Source organism: Aspergillus fischeri, genomic scaffold (genome assembly GCF_000149645.3).
Source record: "Aspergillus fischeri NRRL 181 1099437636249 genomic scaffold, whole genome shotgun sequence".
NCBI lineage: Eukaryota > Fungi > Ascomycota > Eurotiomycetes > Eurotiales > Aspergillaceae > Aspergillus > Aspergillus fischeri.
The window spans coordinates 1,681,915-1,703,778 of NW_001509770.1; the positions used below are offsets into that span (position 1 = coordinate 1,681,915).

At 50.8% G+C, this 21,864-nt stretch overlaps 9 protein-coding genes across 9 annotated transcripts; 6 read left to right on the forward strand and 3 right to left on the reverse strand.

The window, feature by feature from the left end:
- Positions 1–528: 528 nt before the first annotated feature.
- Positions 529–1,878, forward strand: NFIA_013090 (uncharacterized protein; the record flags this gene model as incomplete). Its single annotated transcript, XM_001264516.1, has 1 exon — positions 529–1,878. One exon carries the CDS (start codon positions 529–531, stop codon positions 1,876–1,878), a length of 1,350 nt encoding a protein of 449 aa, XP_001264517.1.
- A 1,271-nt stretch (positions 1,879–3,149) lies between these two features.
- Positions 3,150–4,112, forward strand: NFIA_013100 (aromatic alcohol reductase; the record flags this gene model as incomplete). The annotated part of the gene is made up of 2 exons (XM_001264517.1): positions 3,150–3,185; positions 3,234–4,112. The coding sequence occupies 2 exons, from the start codon at positions 3,150–3,152 to the stop codon at positions 4,110–4,112; spliced, it is 915 nt and encodes a 304-aa protein (XP_001264518.1).
- Positions 4,113–7,587: 3,475 nt separating this feature from the next.
- Positions 7,588–7,782, forward strand: NFIA_013110 (uncharacterized protein; the record flags this gene model as incomplete). Its single annotated transcript, XM_001264518.1, has 1 exon — positions 7,588–7,782. One exon carries the CDS (start codon positions 7,588–7,590, stop codon positions 7,780–7,782), a length of 195 nt encoding a protein of 64 aa, XP_001264519.1.
- A 316-nt stretch (positions 7,783–8,098) lies between these two features.
- On the forward strand, positions 8,099–8,760 carry NFIA_013120 (uncharacterized protein; the record flags this gene model as incomplete). Its single annotated transcript, XM_001264519.1, has 2 exons — positions 8,099–8,297; positions 8,351–8,760. 2 exons carry the CDS (start codon positions 8,099–8,101, stop codon positions 8,758–8,760), a joined length of 609 nt encoding a protein of 202 aa, XP_001264520.1.
- A 1,305-nt stretch (positions 8,761–10,065) lies between these two features.
- On the reverse strand, positions 10,066–11,674 carry NFIA_013130 (FAD-dependent oxidoreductase; the record flags this gene model as incomplete). Its single annotated transcript, XM_001264520.1, has 5 exons — positions 10,066–10,216; positions 10,270–10,348; positions 10,396–10,591; positions 10,643–11,170; positions 11,216–11,674. The coding sequence occupies 5 exons, from the start codon at positions 11,672–11,674 to the stop codon at positions 10,066–10,068; spliced, it is 1,413 nt and encodes a 470-aa protein (XP_001264521.1).
- Positions 11,675–12,406: 732 nt separating this feature from the next.
- NFIA_013140 (uncharacterized protein) lies at positions 12,407–13,791 on the reverse strand (the record flags this gene model as incomplete). The annotated part of the gene is made up of 6 exons (XM_001264521.1): positions 12,407–12,447; positions 12,502–13,093; positions 13,147–13,182; positions 13,243–13,387; positions 13,439–13,521; positions 13,576–13,791. The coding sequence occupies 6 exons, from the start codon at positions 13,789–13,791 to the stop codon at positions 12,407–12,409; spliced, it is 1,113 nt and encodes a 370-aa protein (XP_001264522.1).
- A 1,195-nt stretch (positions 13,792–14,986) lies between these two features.
- On the reverse strand, positions 14,987–17,108 carry NFIA_013150 (putative G2/M phase checkpoint control protein Sum2; the record flags this gene model as incomplete). Its single annotated transcript, XM_001264522.1, has 4 exons — positions 14,987–16,393; positions 16,668–16,911; positions 16,977–17,012; positions 17,086–17,108. 4 exons carry the CDS (start codon positions 17,106–17,108, stop codon positions 14,987–14,989), a joined length of 1,710 nt encoding a protein of 569 aa, XP_001264523.1.
- Positions 17,109–17,490: 382 nt separating this feature from the next.
- On the forward strand, positions 17,491–18,829 carry NFIA_013160 (WD40 repeat domain-containing protein; the record flags this gene model as incomplete). Its single annotated transcript, XM_001264523.1, has 4 exons — positions 17,491–17,531; positions 17,602–17,767; positions 17,849–18,514; positions 18,575–18,829. 4 exons carry the CDS (start codon positions 17,491–17,493, stop codon positions 18,827–18,829), a joined length of 1,128 nt encoding a protein of 375 aa, XP_001264524.1.
- Positions 18,830–19,331: 502 nt separating this feature from the next.
- On the forward strand, positions 19,332–21,864 carry NFIA_013170 (thioredoxin domain-containing protein; the record flags this gene model as incomplete). Its single annotated transcript, XM_001264524.1, has 3 exons — positions 19,332–19,430; positions 19,486–19,603; positions 19,664–21,864. 3 exons carry the CDS (start codon positions 19,332–19,334, stop codon positions 21,862–21,864), a joined length of 2,418 nt encoding a protein of 805 aa, XP_001264525.1.

Below are 21,864 nucleotides of genomic sequence, written 5' to 3' on the forward strand. Positions count from 1 at the left end.
TGATCACCTGTCTGCAGAAGAACTATCGCCCTTACGAAATCCTGCATTGACTTGGCTAGAATGGGAGTCACTGCTCGGGAGTGTTATCATTATGTCCGTTAGCACGGCAGCCCATTTGCGACTCGGAGATAACTCAGTCAGACGACCCCTGAGATCAAAACGGGGTTGTAAAACCTGCAAGTTGGTGCCTCCGTTCTTCTCACAGAAAGTGTAATTATTAAACCGCATTCCAGAGTTCGAAGGGTCAAATGTGGAGAAGAAAAGCCTCATTGTCTCCGATGCACGAGCACTGGTCGCAAATGCGAGTATGAAAGTACAATATCCTCCACGGTTTTCTCCTCAGCTTCTGCAATATCCATCCTTGGCAACTCTTTTTCATTATCCTCAAACACAGTATGGCGAGAGCGTCGCGCTTTTGCCTACTATTTCCAGTACGCCGCAGCGTCCATTGGCGGTGGACTGGATGTTGATTTCTGGCGCACGATTGTCCCGCAGGTTTGCCGGAGTGAACCTGCTGTGTGGGATGCCATGATCGCTATAAGCTCACTGTTTGAGAATCCTGATCCCGGCCAGGATCTTGTCTCTCGACATCGGAATCATTCTCGCGATCTCAACCAGAACCAACAAGACGCGTTGGAGTGGTATTCCCGCTCAGTGGCTGCGGTTCGCCGGGGAATTGAACGCGGGTCTGTAGACACCTTTGTTGGACTCATCACATGCGTCTTATTTATCTGCATCGAGGCCATGTTAGGAGGTATGGAGGAAGCTTTACGCCTGTATGGTCAAGGTGTGCAGCTCATTCTCGCTTGCAGGGCCATGAGCGCAACCAAAATCTCCATATTAAAGGATACAATCATCCCGATTTTCGTCCGATTAGGAGCAGTCACTCTCAGTGCTGGCGTTCTAATGAGCAATCTACTTCGAGTGACTGAACTTGCATCCACACACGATTTTGTCTCCCTCAAGTCTGCTCGGGAGGCCATCGTTATCCTCGCTATAGAGATCCCGCTGTTTGAATCAGCTTGCGAAGAGTATCTAATAAAATCGCATGCCTGCTGTATATCCCAAGAAATGATGGAGCAGCGACGAACCCTGTCAGCTAGGTTACGGAGCTGGCACACTGCATTTACCAATCTGATGGAATCTTGTTCCACAAAAGACCCGTCGCAAGTCAGTACCGGCGCTCTTCTCCTGTCTTACCATGAAATGTTATTCGTCATGCTCGGGGTCTGCATATCGCCAGCGCGGACCACCACTGATGATTATCTGCCAAATTTCCAAACGATAGTTGAACAATCTAGCATTGCGTTAAGCGGTTCAGCGCGGCATGATGGCACCCAACCACCATTTACTTTTGAACTCAGCGTTGGTCTTCCGCTTTGGTTCACATGTGTCAGGTGTCGCGAGCCCACAATTCGACGGACAGCACTCGCTCTTCTTCGTCAAGCGCATCAGGTAGAGGGGCTTTACAAGCGCGATATCGGCGCCACGATGGGCGAACGAATCATGATGTTAGAAGAAATGCACGGGGAGGCAGTAAACGCAGGTCAAAGCAGCCACTTCAGCATGGATTTAAAACTTGGCGCAAGCCCTACACTTGACTACATGGAAACCAGGGCACCAGCAGTGCTCGTCCCCGGCGAAGCACGCATTAAGCCACTCGGTGTGTTTCGCCCGCGCGACGGTTATCCGCCTGGAACGACGGAGGAGGACATGGCCAAGTTGAGCCGAAACCGTGACCAAACCTTTCTGCACTTTTCACGGAATGAGCGCGATCCGTCTAATAACACGTGGCAGACGATCTATGGATATGCTCCTATCGATTTTAAAATCCTAAATGGTTGGATGAGAACTGAAGAGATAGAAGAAGTAATCTGAGTGCTCCAGTCTCCGCATAATCACAGACTCTAGTGCGTTAATGCAAAGTGCTGCAGCCTTACATTGGCTTAGTACTCACTTTGGGATTAGCTTATTTTCTACATTGATTGCAATGGCATCATCGATCTCTTATCTTGCGCTGAATACCTGGATTCCTGGATCCAATTGCTATATTCTCGTCAGTTCTGCTTGCAGTTAGCACTCCTTCTGGACTGCTCACACGGTCCTCGATCTAGGCTCGATAGACCTTATCAGCAGACGCCGCGACCAGACATGATGCTATCCAGCCATGGTCCACGCAGCCTAAGGCTCTTAGAAGAGACATATACCACTATATGGAGGATTCAGGCTATACACCTGCGAGAATGAACTTTGAGATCGCTTTAGGCACTATCATGTCAGACATCCTAATCTTACCTTGATGTTAGCCATATCTCAGTCGAGTCGAGTCACATTCCTGACCATGCGAAACTGTTGTTCCCTCGGCCCTGCGAAGATTATGATATAAATGGCTGACAGGAGATCCTGACTTTGGCTGTGCAAGTGCCTGTGGAGCTACCTCACTACGGAGAATTGTTTCAGACACAGCCTCCACCAGTTCCTCCAGTCCTGGGTCGGTATTTAGCCTAATGCAGATACTGGTAGTGAAGGGTCCACGGTACCTGTAGGCTAGTGGAACCAGCTCGATCAATCACCAGACCATGTGGTGCTGATATGACAAGCTAAAGGTCCTGACCCAACAGTACCTTGATGGATAATGCTATCATACCTCCAACTCTTAGCCTATTGCACCGAACCTAACCCCAGGTGGAGGTCAATCAAGTGCAACCCTGCGCTATTAATGAGGGATAGCTAACCGCAAACGGCACTATATTTCGCCAAGTATCAGTAAACCTTCCAACTGCACGGCTCAATGAACACTTTGATATACACTGTAAGTCTGTAAGTGTCTCGGTTTGAAGTCAGCGTTTATAAGCGTCATAGACAGAGAGGCGCAGCGGCAGAAGGCACTAGGATAACCTTATTGCTATTACCAAACTTCATCAGCAACGGTCTTGGATTTCTAATTATTAGAAATGATCTGAATTGTATACCGGGGTGGTAGTTAAATGTGCAATATATATATCCCCTCCCCGCAGTTGTCAAGTTGATTAAGTTATAGCAATCAAGCAACTGCAGTACAAACTACAAACTACAAAGTACAGCCATCACAACCCACATCTACCTGTGTATACAGTATACGTCTAAGATACCATCATCATCACAACACAATGGCGCAGACAATCAAAACCGTCGCTCTCGCAGGGGTTCGTCACTTCATCTTCCTTCCCCTCATCATGTGCTAACTTAGCTAGGCAACCGGCAACGCAGGTTCCAACATCCTAACCGCCCTCCTCGACACTGGTAAATTCACCATCACCGTCCTCACCCGCAAACCAAACCCCAACCTCCCCACCAGCGTAACCGCCCAAGTCGTCGACTTCGACTCCCTGGACTCCCTAACCGCCGCCCTAAAAGGCCAAGACGCCTTCATCGACGCCACCTCCACCCCGGACCCCAGCGTCGCCATCCGCCTCATCGACGCATCCGTCGCCGCTGGCGTCCACCGCTTCATCCCCGCCGAGTTCAGCATCGACCCCACCGCCACAAACTGCCGCGCCCTGCCCGTGTTTGCCGGCAAGGCAAAGGTCAACGACTACCTCCGCCAGGTGGCCGCCGACGGCCGGATAACCTACACGAGCATCTCGACCGGGGCCTTCCTCGAGTTGAGTCTGCGGACGGGGTTCGTGAACATCGACCTTGCCAAGAAGCGCATCGATCTGCTGAATGACGGGTCGCGTCTCACCCCCTGGACACTGCTCTCGTCCGTAGGCAAAGCCGTGGCGAATGCTCTGCTGCGCGCGGACGAGACCAAGAACAGGACGTGCTACGTGTGCAGTATCATGAAGAGTCAGAAGGAGGTGGGCGAGCTGGCGCAGGAGGCTCTGGGCAAGGAGGGCTGGAGCGTGCAGAGTCAGGATGCCGCAAAGGCGCTGGAGGGGGCGATGGCGCAGTTCAAGGTCGGGAATGTCACGGTTGAGGTTATTGGGGCTATGATTCGGTGGACGCTTACGCAGCCGGAGAGCGCGGCTGGCTGGGCCAAGAATGATAATGAGTTGCTGGGGGTTCCGACTATGACGGATGAGGAGGTCAAGCAGTTGATTAAGCAGATAGTGGAGGAGATGAAGGCATAATCTTCTACTTCTGTTCTTTCTTTTTCTGTCTACTGCACTTGTCTATCATCTCTAATGATCAAGATACGAAATAGAAGTTGATTAACAGCAATGTCCCCCAAAGTGTAGCAAAGACCAACGGGGATTGTGGAGGGTCCATGTCTGTTGCAGTAGGGTATACTATGAGGCATGTAAGAGTTTTACGACTATTGTCTTCCAATAAGCAAATAGCCAGGCTACGGCTCTCATATTCGCATAGTCCCTTCCACGACGCACTTAGGCCAGTCCAGACGAGTACTCGTCAGTCTAGGGTTTATGAATCGTAGCGGATGGCACACAGAGGCGGTTTAATACCGACGCTTTTCTGCTGTACGGTTGCTTTCTCAATGAGGAAAGCGTGACGCTCCAAATACTGGAATCATATCATCCAACTACTTAAATATGAGACTTTTGAAGACCTATATTGGTGTAATCTTCCAGAGAACCATACGTCAATCAAAGAGCGAGTTCTTCTGGAGCCTATATGCTTGGATTGAATTATGACATGTCAGGGTATACCCTGGAGGTACGGTCACCACAAGACGTGCAGCCTCATTCCCTTCTCAGGCTAGCCATATGACTCTAAAGGTAGATTATCTGAATGCAAGCATCCACCGTGCCAGTGCCTGTACCATTTTCGAGAGCATAATATGTCAAATTTGAAAGCGTCTTTCTGCATGCCCGCTTTTGTCCATTGCTCCAGTTGATGCCGCAGTGCACGGGCTATTCCCCCGGGCAATTTCTTCTCAACTCGATCAACAAAGCACTTGTTGAGTTTTGAAAAGAAGAGGTCGATGTCGTCAAATTCATAGGCGGTTCGGTCGCCATCGTCTCTGAAATATACCCCTGTGTCTGAGGGAATTGTCCAATCTCGGACCCTGCCGCATTTTCTCGAGTGACGCAGTTTCTTGGATGAGACATTCTGTAACCGACAGAAAGGTAGGGAAACAATCTGGTGGTCCATGAATTCATAATCGAACCACGGCGCATATGTCAGACTTCTCAGTGGTTTCCCATGCTTATGCCATTTTCTTCCTTTGTCTGCTGCATGAAGAAGGTGGATATCCATGGTTCGTATCGACTTTGCCATACTGAGAAAGTCCACTAGCACCTGGAGTCTTTCGAACAGTAGTATCAGTTGGCCAGGACTTGAGGGTTTTGGTGGCAGGATGTCGATGCGCACATGTACCCTATGGAAAGGGAAATTGTTCAAACCGAGATGGAATGCGCGGCCCATACAACCAAGGGTGAATCTCAGCCTGAATTTTCGGAGTCTACAGCAGGTCCATGAAGAATCGAGCGGATCAATGGTGAATGAGACAGTAAGGTTGGAATACAGATGATGCGATATCTCGTCGTGTAGTCTCTTGCTGGTGCAAAGGATAGCAAGCGAAGTGTTTCGTCTCGGCCATTCCATTTCAGGATAACGTTTGGTGTCCGCATACGGGAGTAGCCAGTCCCATATCCAGAGCCGCAGCTCAGGTGGCAGCTTTGCAAAATATCCGAGTTCAGTGCGTTGGGACGACATAACGTGTGATAGAATGGGATGATGGATGAAAATAGGCGATGTTGCGATACAGATTTATAGTGCTTTGGATGACTCACTCGTCAAGTATAGAGAATGACATCGAAATCACATCAGCAACGTTCTTGAAGCTTTCATCTTAGGCGTGTGATCTTGTCTACCGTGGAACGAGACGCTGTACTCTTAATCTCTATTTATAGACAATACTCAACGTAGTCTTCGAATCTCCCAGTTGAGGTGCTCTTTGACCAATACATGATGCATTAAAAGAAACAGGCACATTAGTCCAAGCCTGTGCAGTGACTGGCGTGTGAACTTGACCCTCCATCACTGTCAGCACACCACATATTGGTGCATGTGTGGTCTCAGAGCCTCTACTCGAAACCGGGACGTTAGCAATGTCAGTTGCTTGAACTAAATGCATTGCTTTCCGTCAACAGATTCGTAGGTCTCCCAAGAAACTTTCACGTTTCAACATTCGTCTGTCTTGCAAAGCAAACCACAATCCAAGAAGTGGGGAACTGAGAATATAAGGCAATTTATCACTCTGTACCCTAAGAGAGTCCGCATGGACTGAAATGTGTAGTATTATTGTTGATTATCTCGAGTGACGACCGTTCAGCTTTGAAATTCAATATCAAAGAAGGCAGCCAGCACCTCAACTATGTATATTTTACTATAGAGCTGTTTGGAATCTTTATTACACAATACTAACTGCTACGGGCTGTTCTTGATATGACTATTGTATAATATCTATTGGCTTATTCAGGTCATGGTATAGAGGCGTACTTTGATTTATATTAGCCATAACGATCATTCTGAATATAATTCTACGACGGGGGTAGGGTTACCCATTGAGTTCAGCAACACTTCCAACCCATAATGTAATGGCAATGGGGAAACAATGACAACTGCCTGGCAGTATTTCTCTCAGAGCAAGTCGTATCTAGGCTTCCTAAAGACAGACTCTAATGTGCATAAGACTCCTGATCCACCATAGCAGATGGATGTGGTTGGAGATTGTGAAGCCCTGACAGATTATTGCATACTCAAGAGACACGGCCTCTTGGTATTCAGACATTGTCTTGAATGATTTGTCTCATCCTCTTAATTTATTCACTCTTCAGTATATGCCTCAAAGAATAGCCATTGGCAATAGTGAATAGACTTTATTCAGTCTCTAGACGAATAAACATAGATGACCGGCTTATATAGAGATCCACACTGTAAGTCTGAATGGATTATTGATGAGCATACATGTCTTAGAGCTCATTGTCAGGGATCACAATGGCATTGCTTGTTAACATGTATACCAATCCATCGGTAGCCTCAACATATCCTGCTTCAATAGGAACACCTTGTCAGTCACTCGGTATAAATACATTGCTCTCCGTCAACGACACTTTTCAGCAGTAGATCCCCAAGAACCTCTCTATCATCTCCATCAAACAAGGTAAGCTCACAGATCTCCTGTATATCGACAGACAGCTAATTGGGGAACAGCCTTACCACTTTTGCCGGACATCACTTCTAGCAGCCAGAATGAGCCTTTAACCTGTACGCATTCCTTTGACTAACTGTGTGCTGTGCGCTTGCTGATTTTCCCTGGCATCCAAGTTTGATACTCTCTTGACCTTTCACGACGAGTACCGGGCCGCGAGTGCTCAAGACTACGGGGGCGCCGTAAGTGGCGTGTGGGACCTCATTCTCAACTATTACTTCAACCAAAGGAATGGGTTTGTCCACAGAACCCAGGACAAGGTGGAAGGCGGGTATGTCGATATGAGTAGCTACCAGTGGGTAGTTCGGCCAAACCAACCTAGGCGTGTGAGGACACCATTCCTTGTGACGCAGTGCAAGCGCACTGCAAGAGAGAACGACCAGGCCACATGGGAGGGAGGCTTGGATCAGCTGAAATGATACATGAGATACATGGTGTCTCAACACCCATGGAGGCATCCCCAATACGGCATTATCGCCGTCGGCAGATATGCCGAATTCTACAAGTGGGACGCGGCCACATCTGCCCCAGTGCTCTACAACGGCAGATATGACATCTTGGGCAATTCTGCTACTGTTCATGAGAAGCTCATGGAGATCCGGGCGGAGCGCCTCGCTGGGCTGTAGTTGATTTGTGGTGGCAACCATGGTTGAAATGGCCGACCTCTAGCAAGGACCATTAGATAGACACATATCAAGATTCAAGCAATCTTCATAAGGCACCGTACCTTCGTAGTCACTAGCATGAGTGACTCTGGATGTGGTGTCTAGAGATAATATCCATATCATATCGGATAGAATGGTCATATTCCTTTCTTTGGTTCTCACATTGAAGTAGAACCAGAGGAACGCGATTGCTTCCCATTGTCACCATGACATCAATATCCAGATATTATCAGACCTTTCCCTTCGAGTACTTCAAGTTTCAAACCAAATAGCCACAATGGGAGGCTACTACTACACTGGCTGTGTCGTATGTGGCATTGAAGCCGGGCTTAGCTCCTGTCAATCGATTTGTGCTCATTACAGGCATTTGAAGGAGTCGGGTCCAGGAGCCCAGCTGCTTTGGCTCGATGCAGACGAAATGGAAAGAACGTATCGCTTCCGGGAGAAGAGAGACTGGATGGATACTTTACGTCTAAGTCGGTTTCCTTGAGTCGTTCAATCGATTGAGTTGGGCTGATATCACACACAGTCTATTTTGATCGATCGAGCCAGGCGTACCGACTATCCGGTATTGCACATCTTGCAGATCCCAAAAAGACCTACTTTAAGGTTCCGATCGACAGGAACCAAGCATGCATTGGCTTAGCCAATCGAGACCCATCCGGTCTCGTCAGGTACCACCCTCAGAATGTCGCTTTGTGGTCCGAGTCATTGGCTAAGCCGGTGGACTGGCGTGAATTCGCCTTTGCGGTTCATGCCTCATGTTGGTCATTGACCCTGAGAATTGTTGATCCGGACGCGGAGGATCATCTCCATACCATCCTTGCCGTCTCATTAAAGAGGATGACGGAGCTCCACACCGAGGAGTTTCGGGTTCTGGATTCATTGAACAAGAAGCGACGCGCACAGGGTACGGGTAGCCGGCATATCCGGGACTAAATCAATCAATCAATGGAAAAAGGTGGCTGAGTCTGATCTGTTTCAACCGTAGATCCCTTTCGAAGCCCAGTCGTCGGGAGGCTGATCGAAGAATGCAAGCGACGACGGGCAGAACCTGCTCCGGCTCTGCGCCGGTCCTCCCGAGTGAGGTCCAGGATACCGCGGCTAAACCTGCCTTGCGACGTTCTCTGCTTGATTCTCAATAAATTGGACTATCTGAGCGTCCGACGGTTGTGTCAGGCCGTAGACTGCCCCCCGATGGACAGCTATTGGCGCTGTCGAGCTGCTCCTCATCTCTTTGAGCTGGACGAGATCCGACATGAGGACGTTGACTGGCGGCACCTGTGCCTCGAGATTGAAAAGCTACGGAGGAGTAGCGAGACCTTTTGGGCTCGAGATCGTACACTGAAGATACTGCGTCATAACAAGGATGCTTACTTGCGGAATTTGAAGAAGGCACAACCACTCACCCCGAAGGACGTTATCAATCATATCCAATTTGGCGTGGAACGTGGTACAGTGCTTAATCGTATATTCAAGTATCCTGTTGAGTTTAACTAGGATATAAATCTATTGGTAGTAGACTGTTTGTAGTGGATGCTACACCTGCACTCTAGCCAGTGAATTCTATTCTTCCCTTTGGCAAGTTTCGTAGAGCTAAGCAGACAGGCTCTTACCTCATGCTGAGTCATGTTGAACAGAGATTGAGTCGACAAGTGTTGTCATAAACTCTTCCCTGTTTCATCTTCTGCTGGATTTCGAGAGAAACCTATCCTACGGCCCTAGGCCCTTGTGGAATGGAATCTCATCCGACTCCAAAGACATCCCATCTGCATCCTTACCCACAAGATAGCCGCTGACTCGAGTCATTTGGATATACAACTCAGTCCCAGCGTCTTCTACAGATTGCCAACATTAGCTTACTCAAAATATCTGTGGAGAAGACCACAATCGCTGCGGAGTTTACCAATAATACCATGTCAAGTTGCGATGCGATACCTCGCCCTAAATGTGCAGGGTGACACGGATCGCTAAGCAATTAGATTGTGAAAGCACTTGACGAGTTTGTGAAGCATGTGTCATTGATAGAGATGCAGGGATCTTCTCTTTCGCAACTGTTCTTTGGCCATAAGCGAGTTATAGATATTCTTACTGTAGACTATACGATATGAATCGCTCGAAGAGGCCTCATCCTACCGAGTTATTTTGCAGAATCATTAAAGACAGTCGCCATTCTGTACAATACCGATACAAGAAGCATGTTTCAATCCGGCAAAGGGTATATCATATAACGCACAAAAAAAGTCAAAGCTTCACCTGAGCAGACGGCTGCTGGCCAACGACAGTGCCATTCGATAACTTCAATCCGATGGGAAGACCTCGGATATACTGCTGCGTGAACGGCTTTCCCCGGCGTTTGGCCAGAGCCTCCTCGACATCCTTGTACATGTCGTATCTGAGTCGCAGGTTAGACAGTGTGCAGGCAACCTACTAACAGTCACGACTCACCCATTCATCTCCTCGATCGTCAGCTTGTCCTTCTCGCTAGCCACTTTGTACTTTGGGATATTGGTGTTGCTTGAGAAACCTGTCGACGTTAGCAATCGACTTCACCTGTGAACCGGAGGCGCCTACCAATCCGCTCGTTGATATTGACTGCTGCCTTGGCCGACGCCGCCTGCACCTTGGTAACACGGGGTAGTCGAATCTCCTGGTATGCCTGCAGCGCCTCGGCGACATTGCCGTCAAAATAGTCCGGCCTGAAGAGGATACCCAGCGCAGCGGCGTCCTCGATAGCCATGCAGGCGCCCTGACTCTGATGCGGCATCATCTACAGCCTATCAGCCGAGAGCATCCTGACCGGAAACGGGGACCAACGTACCGGATGACCAGCATCGCCCAGCAGACACACCATATTACGGACCAGATACGGGTACGGCTGATGCAACCACAGCCGCCACGGCCGGATCTCCTGCCCGATCGCCAGATGCGCCCGAACCTGCTTGTCCAGCTCGGGATACGGCGCCAGCAGCTCCTCAACCGGCCGGTCCGTGCCGCCCCAAGTGTGGTTCGTGAAATCGCCCTTCTCCCGCGGGAAGAAGCAGTAGTACGAGAGCAGGCTGCCGCCGTTGCAGGGCGACAGCACAATCTTGTCCCAGCTGTTGTCCTGCCCGCCCCAGTACTCCAGCGCGCTGTGCTGCGAGTAATCGACCAGGCCGAGGCGGACGGCGTCCTCGGTGCGTACGTTGGCGTGCAGACAGCTCGAGTCGGCGGGTTTCTTCTCCGGCTTGAGACCGATGATGCTACGCACGGCGGAGCCGATGCCATCTGCGCCGACGATGAGGTCGTGCTGCGCGGTTTTGCCGTTGGCGAAGGTGATCAACCCCGTCTCGAGGTTGATGTCCTTGCACTGCCTCACTTAGTACCATATCACTGTGCTGGTCAGAAGTCCTACCTGATGGTCCACTAGCAGCTTCACCGGCGTCCCCTGCCCTTCCTCTTGCATCGCGCAGTCCTTCAACATGGCATGCATGTACTGCCGATGGAACATGTAGTACACGTACCCCCATCGCTCCTCATACCCATCCAGATCATACACGCTAACGGGCTCCCCCGTCTTCCAGTCGCGGTTGATCAGCTTGCGCAGCAAAACGGGGTCCCCCTTGGCGATATCCACCTTCCACTCGTGCAGCCAGCGCGTTCCATTCGCCGCGCACGAGATCGAAGCGCCCACTTCCCCGGCAAAATCATGGCGTTCGTAGATGGTTACCTCGTGGCCTGCGCGACGCAGCGCAATAGATGCTGCGAGGCCGCCGATGCCGCCGCCCACGACGCCAACGCTGAGTCGTCTCCAGCCTGTGGCGGTAGATCGCATGTTGCTCGCTGAGTCTGTGTCTGCCTGTTGCAGTCGCATGTTGAGTGCTTTGTTGCGAGTATGAAGATTCGTTCTAAAGATCTAGTGACGAGGTCTTATACTTCATCCGTTCATCATGGCCGCCGCGAACCGCAGTACTGTGTGCGGGCCGCAGACCGGTGCACTATCCGCAGTGGCTTGGTAGCTCAGAAGAGAATCAAGAACACCGTTTCTATCCGCGTTCAGCTAATGATATCTTCGATTCGGACTGATGTGAGGTTCCTCTATGGAGGATAAGCTCTTTTCTGTGAACCGTGGCTCGATCCGCATACTTTTTGTATCCGCCCCGCGACTCGCCCCCGCATCCGCTCCGTGGGCGTGTGATCAATGATGTCTGGGACTGATATCATCGCTGATGCATTATTAATATTCTGATATGGATTGATAAGATGTCTGTTTGAGTTTTGATTGCTCCGGTTGTTATGCTCCTTTCCTGTGGTAGATGGAGCTGGCTTCGGAAGAGGGATCAAGTTATGTATACATCGCTCGTCAATCTAGACCGACCTTAGCGCATTGTAGAAGGGATGGTAATCCTTATAGGCAGCGCTACAAGGCAAGACGTGCTTGATTCCAAGCCAAGCTTGGTCTCTACGTTGGCGATGCACATCTTGTCTGACTTTGTCTAGAATTGCACCTGTATAATGCCTCTTTCAATGGAAGGAGTGGTATTCAACCATGAGATATTGCTAATGAAGTCGCTGATACAAGGATAGTTCAACATACAGCTTAGCTCTACAGAATAGCCGTCGCGTTTGCATGAGATCCGACACCACCTAAATCACAGTTAGTGATCAGTCAAAACCACATCGGTCGAAGGCAACACATACCAGCAACATTAGCCGGAGCGCTCGTCATGAAGAATGTCCACTTCTTCCTTTCCCGGCACTTAATCGCCAACTGCTCCAAATCCCACATCTCGCCCAGTGGCATCCCCCACAACGCCAGAATGTTTTGATGCATGTAGTTGCCGTCAATCGGCGGCCAGCACTCGAACGTGGGCGAGTCTCCTGCAACCGCGGCAAAGTAGCAGTCGTGAAGCCAGTCCTTCACAGCCTCTTCTTGCTTCAAGCCCGCCCATTGGAGATCATCGTGTGCGCGCTCGGCAGCCGCCTTGCGCTCCGCTGGAGTCAGCTGGTCATACCGCTCTACAAACCCGGAGCGAACCATGAGGATGTCTCCTACTTTGATGTCGCCGCCTTGAGACTCCGGACGGAGATCGATGCCCTGGTACGTGGCGCAGGCTTTGAGGTCGTCAAAGGAAATGGGGTGCGCCGTATAGGGGTCATAGTCGAGGTTGTGGATTTTCGCATAATGGCGATAGTCGAGCAGGATGCCACGGCCGGCAATACCATGAACAGCCCAGTGGTGGATGCTGCAGCGGAGGTTCGCGTTCTCGCCGACGATGTCGGAGGGTTTGGTCTGCGTCTCGTTAGTGTGACTGACGGAGGGGATGGGGCGCAAGAGACACATACGCCATTGTAGAAGGTTTGAGAATCGATATGTGAGAACTGTGATCTGTTAGTAACACTACACCTCAGACAACAGCAGAGACTTGCTTGCAGCCTTACATGTCTGAACCCATCCCATTGCGTACCGCTTTGTGTGTTCAAAGTATACGTATCATCGTACGCCACGCCCTCGACCAGTAACTTGATTTTATGCTGAAAAGCCTCCCGTCCAAAAGCCGGCGTCTCGGGAACATTCAACGGAAGGCTATCTCCCATCAGTCATCTCTCTCAAACATCTGGGGACGGTGTCTCTCACTCAAGCCGAACCATTTCCCCCGTCTGAATCTCCGCCGCGGCAGCCTTCACCCGCTCCGGAGTAAGCAGATTCAATCTCCCAAGCTATGCACATCACATCAGCATCTGACTACAACTCCTCCGAAAAACCAAACTCACCGAGTCATCTTCACCCCACACCCAAGCCGCGCCTTCGGGAGCGCCGGTGAGCGTGGGCAACTCCTTGCGAGAAGGAAACCGCGTGCAAGAAGGATCCCAAGGGAGCCGGTCAGGCACTTGCACTCGAGAAGACATTGTATCAGGCAACACCGAAGCAGTGATGGGATTTGAGGACAAAGTATCGGCGACTTTCTTGAGTCGATCCGAGGCGACCATGGTGACGAGGAGTCCTTGTTTATATGGTACGTGAGACGAGCGATCATTGTGCTACAGCGTCGGCGGGGATGCTAGTTCATTGACGCAATTGTGGACAAGAAGAGAAGTGGAACCGAGACGATCCTCGGTATTTAGTGGTTTTGCAAACGGGAAGGTGGATAATGCTCGTCGACTGTCTTGTTCGATTGAGACGTGGGCCTTTTAGCTGTAGCCGTGGGATGATGGGAGCGACGAAGGGGAACCCCTTTGTTTCCCTTCCACTCCTTATATCGGCCATCATCCATAGTGCGGGGGAGCAGTGCAATAGTTTGGTCTATCCAGTGTCCATGTGTCCAGAATGAGAGAGCAGAAAGCTTGTTTGGCCGAGGTGAACAGGACAGAGTGTGGGAATTGACCCTGAAATGCGGAGGTTAAGGGACGATCATCCAGTTCATACTAGGCACTTCAGCATCGGGACCGTGCTTGCGCTATCGAAAGAACGAATCAACAGCTGCAGCAAGGGGAGAAGAGTCGGACTTCCCCCCAGTGAAGCTTGTCTTCAATGTGTCCAACATCCAGTTGCTGAAAGCGCCTCCGCACAACACAGGTAAATGTAGGCGGTTCTCCGCACGTCTTGAGCCGAGGATAAGTCCAGACTCCAGTATCTTCGGCCGACCCCTCGGTCATTATCGATCTATCTGAGTGAGCAGATGGATATTACAAGCTGTAGGACAAGGCATATTGGGCTAGGCTCGACGGCCCTTTTTTTGTGATTTTCATTCAGAATGATATCTTCTCGAATATGGTACATAATTCAGGTGTGTGCCTGCAGTCAACAGCCACATGAGAGATAAAGCCTTCAACAGGCAGGGCATCAACACATCAGCCAGATCCAGGACGAAGAGCAGACTACTTGTCCTGACACGTAAAGGGGAAATAAACTGTTCATCATCACCGTCTGTGCGGTCACCAAGGCCATGCAAGTGGTAAAATAGATAAACACCGTGAACGGAAACCAAATCAAAACAACACAACGCTCACCAAGCCCGCCGTGATTCGTACTAATTCCAATCGCAACATTAGAGCTTGATTGATATCGAGTATTTCGTAGGATGCGACCATCCAGACGCCGAAATTCATCAAAAACAACAGAAGTCGGTGAGTAAAATCGCTAATCGAACAGCATCAAGGAATCTCAAAAGAAATGAGACGGTGATTAGATCGGTGCAGGCACCCCGGTAGACTGCGAGTTGCTGCGTCCCCGATAGTTACCACGGCCTCGAGTGTTGTAGCCGCGGCCATAGCCACCACGGCCCCGGCCACCGTAGCCTCTGCCTCTGCCACGGCCTCTGTAATGACCGCGATAGCCATCAACGCTACCCTGGCCGAAGGTCTCAATGTTCCGTTTCTCTTCTTCGCCACGCCACTCACGACCGCCAGGTCGACCTCCGGAGCGTTCCTCGCGGTCGCGAGCCTCGCTGGAGATGTTGTCGAAGAATGAGGTAGACTTGTTGTAAGCAGAGGCACTGGTGGACGGCGCATGATGAGTGGTATCAACAGCTTCGACCTCACCGTTCTCGACGTGTGCTTCGGCCTCGGTCACAGGAGAGCCGGTGGCAATGGCTTCCTTGACCAGATCTTGCTTGTTGAACTTGGCATTGGCACTTTCAAAGTCATAGTCAGTGTCGGGAACTTCAACCTTCTTGGCTGGTCCCTGGTAATGGCCGCGATGACCACTACGTCCACCACGATGTCCACCACGTGGAGGACGGCCGCCTTCTTGCGTCTTCAATTCACCCATCTGCTTGGTCACGGCGTCCACAGCTGCATCCTGCACGGACTGTTTCGGAGCATTAGGCTGTGGCAGCTTGGCCATGGCGGCAGCAACCGCAGCAGTTGCAGCACGAGTAGCCTCCGTGATAGCGGACAATGCAGGTCCTTGTGACACATTATTTCCAGGAACACTAGCAAGAGGATTGGCTACAGCCGGAATAGGTGGCTTAGGTAGGTTGGTAACAGGAATCGCTGGCTGAACACGACCGCCCTTAGGTCCAGTCGGAGGTACCTTGGATGGTGTTCCAGGACCAGCTCCAAGAGCAGCTGCTTGCGCACTTTGAGAAGTAGAGGCCTTTACGGCTTCTGTTACGGAAGGCTTAGACTCGACGGGGGGTGGAGGAGGATTCTGTGCAGATGGAGCAGGGGCAGGTGTGGTGTTCCGGCTAGCGGGCTTACTCGTCTGCCGGTCACCAACCGGGAGCTCCGAAGTGGGCTTGGGTACATTTACAGGACCCGCGCCCGGGGCTCCAGCTCGATTCTGGGGAGAAGGAGTTTGGTGTGGTCCAGGGGCAGTAATAGGCATCTGAGGAGGAAATTGTCCTGGTCCTGGAGGAAATCCCTGACCAGGAGGAGGGTACCATCCCGGCGGAGCACCATACGGCATGTTCGGAAATCCAGGTCCAGGTGGGAAGCCAGGAGCGCCAAAGCGTTGTCCATAAGGTGGGTAGAAGCCTGGGAATTGTGGCTGTTGAGGATATCCAGGGGGGTTGGGACGAGGAACCTGAGATTGCTGCGGTGGTTGAGATTGAGAAGGTCCATGAGGGGCGGGTCCTGGGCGAGACATGCTCTGTTTCATTCAAGTCAGCAAATTGTCCAAGTTGCCACAGTCATGTCTGTAACAAAGAACACATTGCATGGGTTTCGTTGATCATCAGAAGGAAGGCAACGGAAATCTCTACACGGTTTTGCGCATTCAGAACAGGTCTGTGAGTTTACATCCGAAATATTTCATCACCTGATCAACCAACCCGACCGTGTCAAGTTGAGCAACTTGCACGCATGGGGTCCCATGGTATGAAGGGAAGGGGAAAGAAATCAAAGAAAGGACCGGTTGAACTTACCCCTAGGATAGCGGGATCGTCTGGCACCTGAGGAGGTTCAGGCTGTGCATTCTCCTTCTTCTCCTCGGCTACGCTAATGTCCTTTACATCACTCCCACGGAAGACAATGTATTCATAGACACTGGCAGACGGAGGGATCTCCTCAGCCGGATTTCCTCGTCTGCCTTCTGTTCCAAAAGAGACGACATTTTCAAGGGCTATTGTCGAGGCCTCAGGGTTGATCTCATGTAAAGTACCAACGTAACTAGGGATAAGCAAGTTAGTCAATGGCCGAGCAAGCGAGTCGGTTCAAATAGAGGGTCATCATACCGAATGTCACTCTTGGAGATCAGGTTGAAACGCTGACTGCTAGGTGTTAACTCCAGTCTACAAGCCGCACAAACCCCGGTTCAGACCAGTGTAGGCATTAAAGACTGACCCTATGAGATGGTTCATATCCATGCTGGACAGGGTTTGCGCGGACAACCGCGCCAGAAAAGGAGACGGAGGGAAGAGAGGGAAGAGGAGAGAGGAAAAGAAAAGAAATTCGATGAGAATTTATAGCTGCGAGAAAGAGACGGAAAGTAAGCGAGCGAAGCGAGAGAAAAGAGAGTAGAAGGGAAAAGGGTTGAGACCGGCTACCGTGTTTTTGTGGTGGGAAAGCTCTGAACTACGGCGAACCACAGGAGCTTAGTGAGCAGGTCCTTCGTCTCTTTTGCTCTTTTCTGCGGGATGCTCAGGATCCAGTCCCACCGCCAATGCTACCTACGGCTACACTGAACAAGAAAATACTTTATAATTCATTGAATAATTTCTAAATATCTGGCTACCATTTATATTCATCATGTCGCGTTCTACGCATCGGGACGACTTCTTTCAAACCTCGTTCGTGATGATTACTACCGGGTTGCTCTGTGTTGCTCCCTCTCACTAATTGTGCCTCCTAATTTTGCAGGGCTGCCTTGGAAGAGCAGAAGCGAAAAGACGCTAAATCTCGGAACACAGATGGGAGCCCCATCAAGTTGCAGAGTAAGATATTGGCCATTGCAGCAGATCCTGTGAACCCAGGTGCTGTGTTTGTTGCGCTGAGTACTGGAACTGTCCGGAACATCATATTAGAAGTAGGTGCACGGTATCCTTTTCGCTGGATGCCTGGTACTCGTAACTAAATCAATATTTCACTTCTTTTACTATTGTTGCAGACAGGTGAGACTGCTGCCGTTTTCAAGGGCCCGACTGCCCCGGTGACAAGCATCTGCTTCAGTCCCAATGGCAAGCTGTTGTTTGCCGGTTGCTGGGATAAGACCATTTGGAGCTGGGATGTGGCCTCAGGACAGCCGCAACATCGATATGAAGGCCACACCGACTTCGTGAGATCGGTCATCAGCTCAAGCCTACGTGGGCAAGATCTTCTGATTTCAGGAGGCGCCGATGCGCAAATCTTAGTTTTCGACATCGGCAGCGGAAAGCGCCTTTATACGCTCAAGGGCCACACCAAGGGTGTCCAGGACTTGATTATGGATCCGACTTCCCTCGACCCGGAGAGCAAGTCACTTGTTGTATTTAGTGCTGGCAGCGATCGAGAAATTCGTTGGTTTAACATTACCTCCGGCAGTCAAGATCTCACCGCCATGGATCCTCTTTTGGCTCACGAGACAAGCGTATACAAGTTGTTCTTCGACAGCGACGGAGATCTATGGACGGCTTCGGCCGATAAGACAGCCAAGTGTCTCGTGAGAGAGGATGGTTGGACAGCGAACCTGACGCTGAGTCATCCGGATTTTGTTCGAGATGTTGTAGTCTACGAGCAAGGTGGTTGGGTCATCACCGCATGCCGGGACGAGGAAGTTCGAGTATGGAATCGCTCGGTCAGTCAATGTCTATGGAAGAGCGACCTGTCCTCTATCACTAACCTCTATGATTCACAGACCGGTCAACTTTATCATACATTTTCCGGACACTTCGAAGAGGTTACGGGGCTCGTTCTCATAGGGTCTACCATTGTCAGCGTCAGCATTGATGCTACTATTCGCCAATGGTCTTTGAGACCTGACGACCTACGAAAGGCAGTGGAAAAAGTCAAGAGCGCCAAGGCTGAGGAGGAGGAATCTGAGCAAAACCCCGAATCGATGCTAACCGAGGAAGAAGAGCGGGAATTGGCGGAGTTGATGGATGAGGATTAATAGTGTTTGGGGCAGGATCATACTAGATACCATTGTCATATACCTGGAGCGACATTAACACACACGCATGTTACAGTACATAATGCCAGCTATCTACTTATTATTCTTCATCTACTTTCTAACGGCAGTGATCAACTCCATCGATCGACATCGAGTGTCGGTTGTCACGTGATAGCTTGATGCATAAATGACGCACTCCGGCGATGATCTCCCGGATGCGGGACAGACTAACGCCGGTAGCACATACTCTCCTCCCCCAGAGCCCAACTCTTGTTCACCAGAGGTACATACTTATTGCTATACTCGTGTAGTATTTGCAGTCCAACGGATCCTTGTCGCTTTTAGTTCTCCCCAGTCTGACCAGACGTCTCCCGTGCGGTGTCAGCCGAATCGTCGCCGTATCTTATCAGTGGGCAGCCCCTCCCTTCGTCGTATTCTTTTACGACAATTATCCAACTTGTTGACGACAGCTCGCTACACAATCACCTCCCGATTATGCAAGATGGCGACAACAGCAGCCATGCATCCTCAGACACACCTGGGCAGTGCAGACCATGAGCCGAAGCTTGTCAATAGGCTGCGGGATAGCAGGTCGCCTTATGTGAGACGCACATACTGCAGACAATTCAAGTTGCCGATTCTAATCTGTTCATCAGGTCAGAGCTCACATGAATAATCCGGTCGCCTGGCAATTATGGGATGCAGAGGCCATCGAATTAGCCAGACGGTATAACCGACTCATCTTTTTGAGCATCGGTTATTCAGCGTGTCACTGTTGGTTCCCCTTGCATGCACGTTGTGGCGGTGGTAATGTTAAGAAATAATGTGATCCAGGGTGCCATGTCATGGAAAAGGAATCTTTCATGTCGCAAGAAGTAGCCTCGTTGCTGAACGAATCCTTCATTCCGATCAAAGTCGACAGAGAAGAGAGACCTGATATCGACGACGTTTATATGAATTACGTCCAAGCCACGACCGGCTCTGGCGGCTGGCCTTTGAGTGTATTTTTGACACCAAATCTTGAGCCTGTGTTCGGGGGCACATACTGGCCTGGCCCGAACTCATCAACCCTCTCCAGACAGGACACAGTTGGATTCGTGGATATCCTGGAAAAACTGCGAGATGTTTGGAAGACTCAGCAGCAACGATGCCTCGATAGTGCGAAAGAGATCACGCGACAACTGAGGGAGTTTGCGGAGGAAGGAACACATTCCCAACAAGGCGATCGGCAGACGGATGAGGATCTGGACATCGAGCTTCTGGAGGAGGCATATCAGCATTTCGCTTCGCGATATGATACTGTAAACGGAGGCTTTTCCCGGGCGCCCAAGTTTCCCACGCCTGCCAATTTAAGCTTCCTCCTGCGCCTGAAGACATACCCAAGCGCTGTGTCGGACATTGTAGGACAAGAGGAGTGTGACAAGGCGGCTGCCATGGCAGTGAGCACGCTCATCAGTATGGCGCGCGGAGGAATCAGGGATCACATCGGCCATGGTTTCGCACGATACAGCGTGACCGCGGATTGGAGTCTACCCCATTTTGAAAAGATGCTTTACGACCAGGCTCAGCTTCTGGACGTATACGTCGACGCGTTCAAAATCACGCATAACCCTGAACTCTTGGGTGCCGTATATGACCTTGCCACATATCTCACCACCGCGCCAATTCAGTCGCCTGTGGGTGCTTTTCACTCATCCGAGGACGCAGACAGTCTGCCAACGCCTAACGACACGGAAAAGCGTGAAGGTGCCTTTTATGTCTGGACTTTGAAGGAACTCACGCAAGTTCTCGGCCAGCGAGATGCTGGTGTCTGTGCTCGACACTGGGGAGTGCTTCCTGATGGTAACATTGCCCCCGAACACGATCCGCACGATGAATTCATGAATCAAAACGTGCTTTCCATCAAGGTCACTCCGAGCAAGCTCGCAAGAGAATTTGGGTTGAGCGAGGAGGAGGTCGTGAAGATCATCAAGTCGGCAAAACAGAAACTACGTGAATACCGTGAGACGACACGGGTACGTCCTGATTTGGATGACAAGGTTATTGTGGCTTGGAATGGGCTTGCAATCGGCGCGCTCGCCAAATGCAGTGCCTTGTTCGAGGAGATCGAAAGCTCAAAAGCTGTGCAGTGTCGCGAGGCAGCAGCACGAGCGATCAACTTCATCAAGGAGAACTTGTTTGAGAAGGCGACGGGCCAGCTCTGGCGTATCTATCGCGATGGTAGCAGGGGAGAAACACCTGGCTTTGCAGACGACTACGCTTATCTCATCCACGGACTGTTGGATATGTACGAAGCTACTTACGACGACAGTTATCTACAATTCGCGGAGCAGCTGCAGAGTATGTTCCATGATCGCGGCTCATTTGGTCGAACTATACTGACGCACGCAGAATATCTCAACGATAACTTCCTTGCCTACGTAGGCTCGACGCCGGCGGGTTACTACAGCACGCCTTCCACCATGACACCGGGCATGCCGGGTCCACTTCTTCGTCTGAAAACTGGAACCGAGTCAGCTACACCATCCATCAATGGAGTCATCGCTCGTAACCTGCTCCGTCTCTCGGCACTGTTAGAGGAAGAAGAGTACCGTACACTGGCCCGCCAGACATGCCACTCCTTCTCCGTGGAGATCCTACAGCATCCTTTCCTGTTCGTTGGCCTTCTTGATGTCATTGTCGGACTCCAGACGACAACGCGGAGCGTAACGGGGGTTTTTTGCACTGCAAATCTTCCTCAGAGCGTTACTTCAGAGGGGTCTGGTAGACTCATTAACAAGCCAGACGAGCCCGTGTCTGTACGGGATATGATTATCAAAAAGATCCGGAGCGAGGCTGGGTCGACGATGGTCACTTCGGCTACGGTAACATCACTGGTCGACATCAGGCCATCCCATCTTGGTGACTTTGTTGGCAACCAATCTTTCTGGCTCAGGACTCGAAACCCGCTATTCAAAGAGCTCAAGCCATCGGAGCCGGCGAAGAATTATTTGATGGTCTGCGAGAGCGGCAGATGCACGATGGTTGACGTCTAA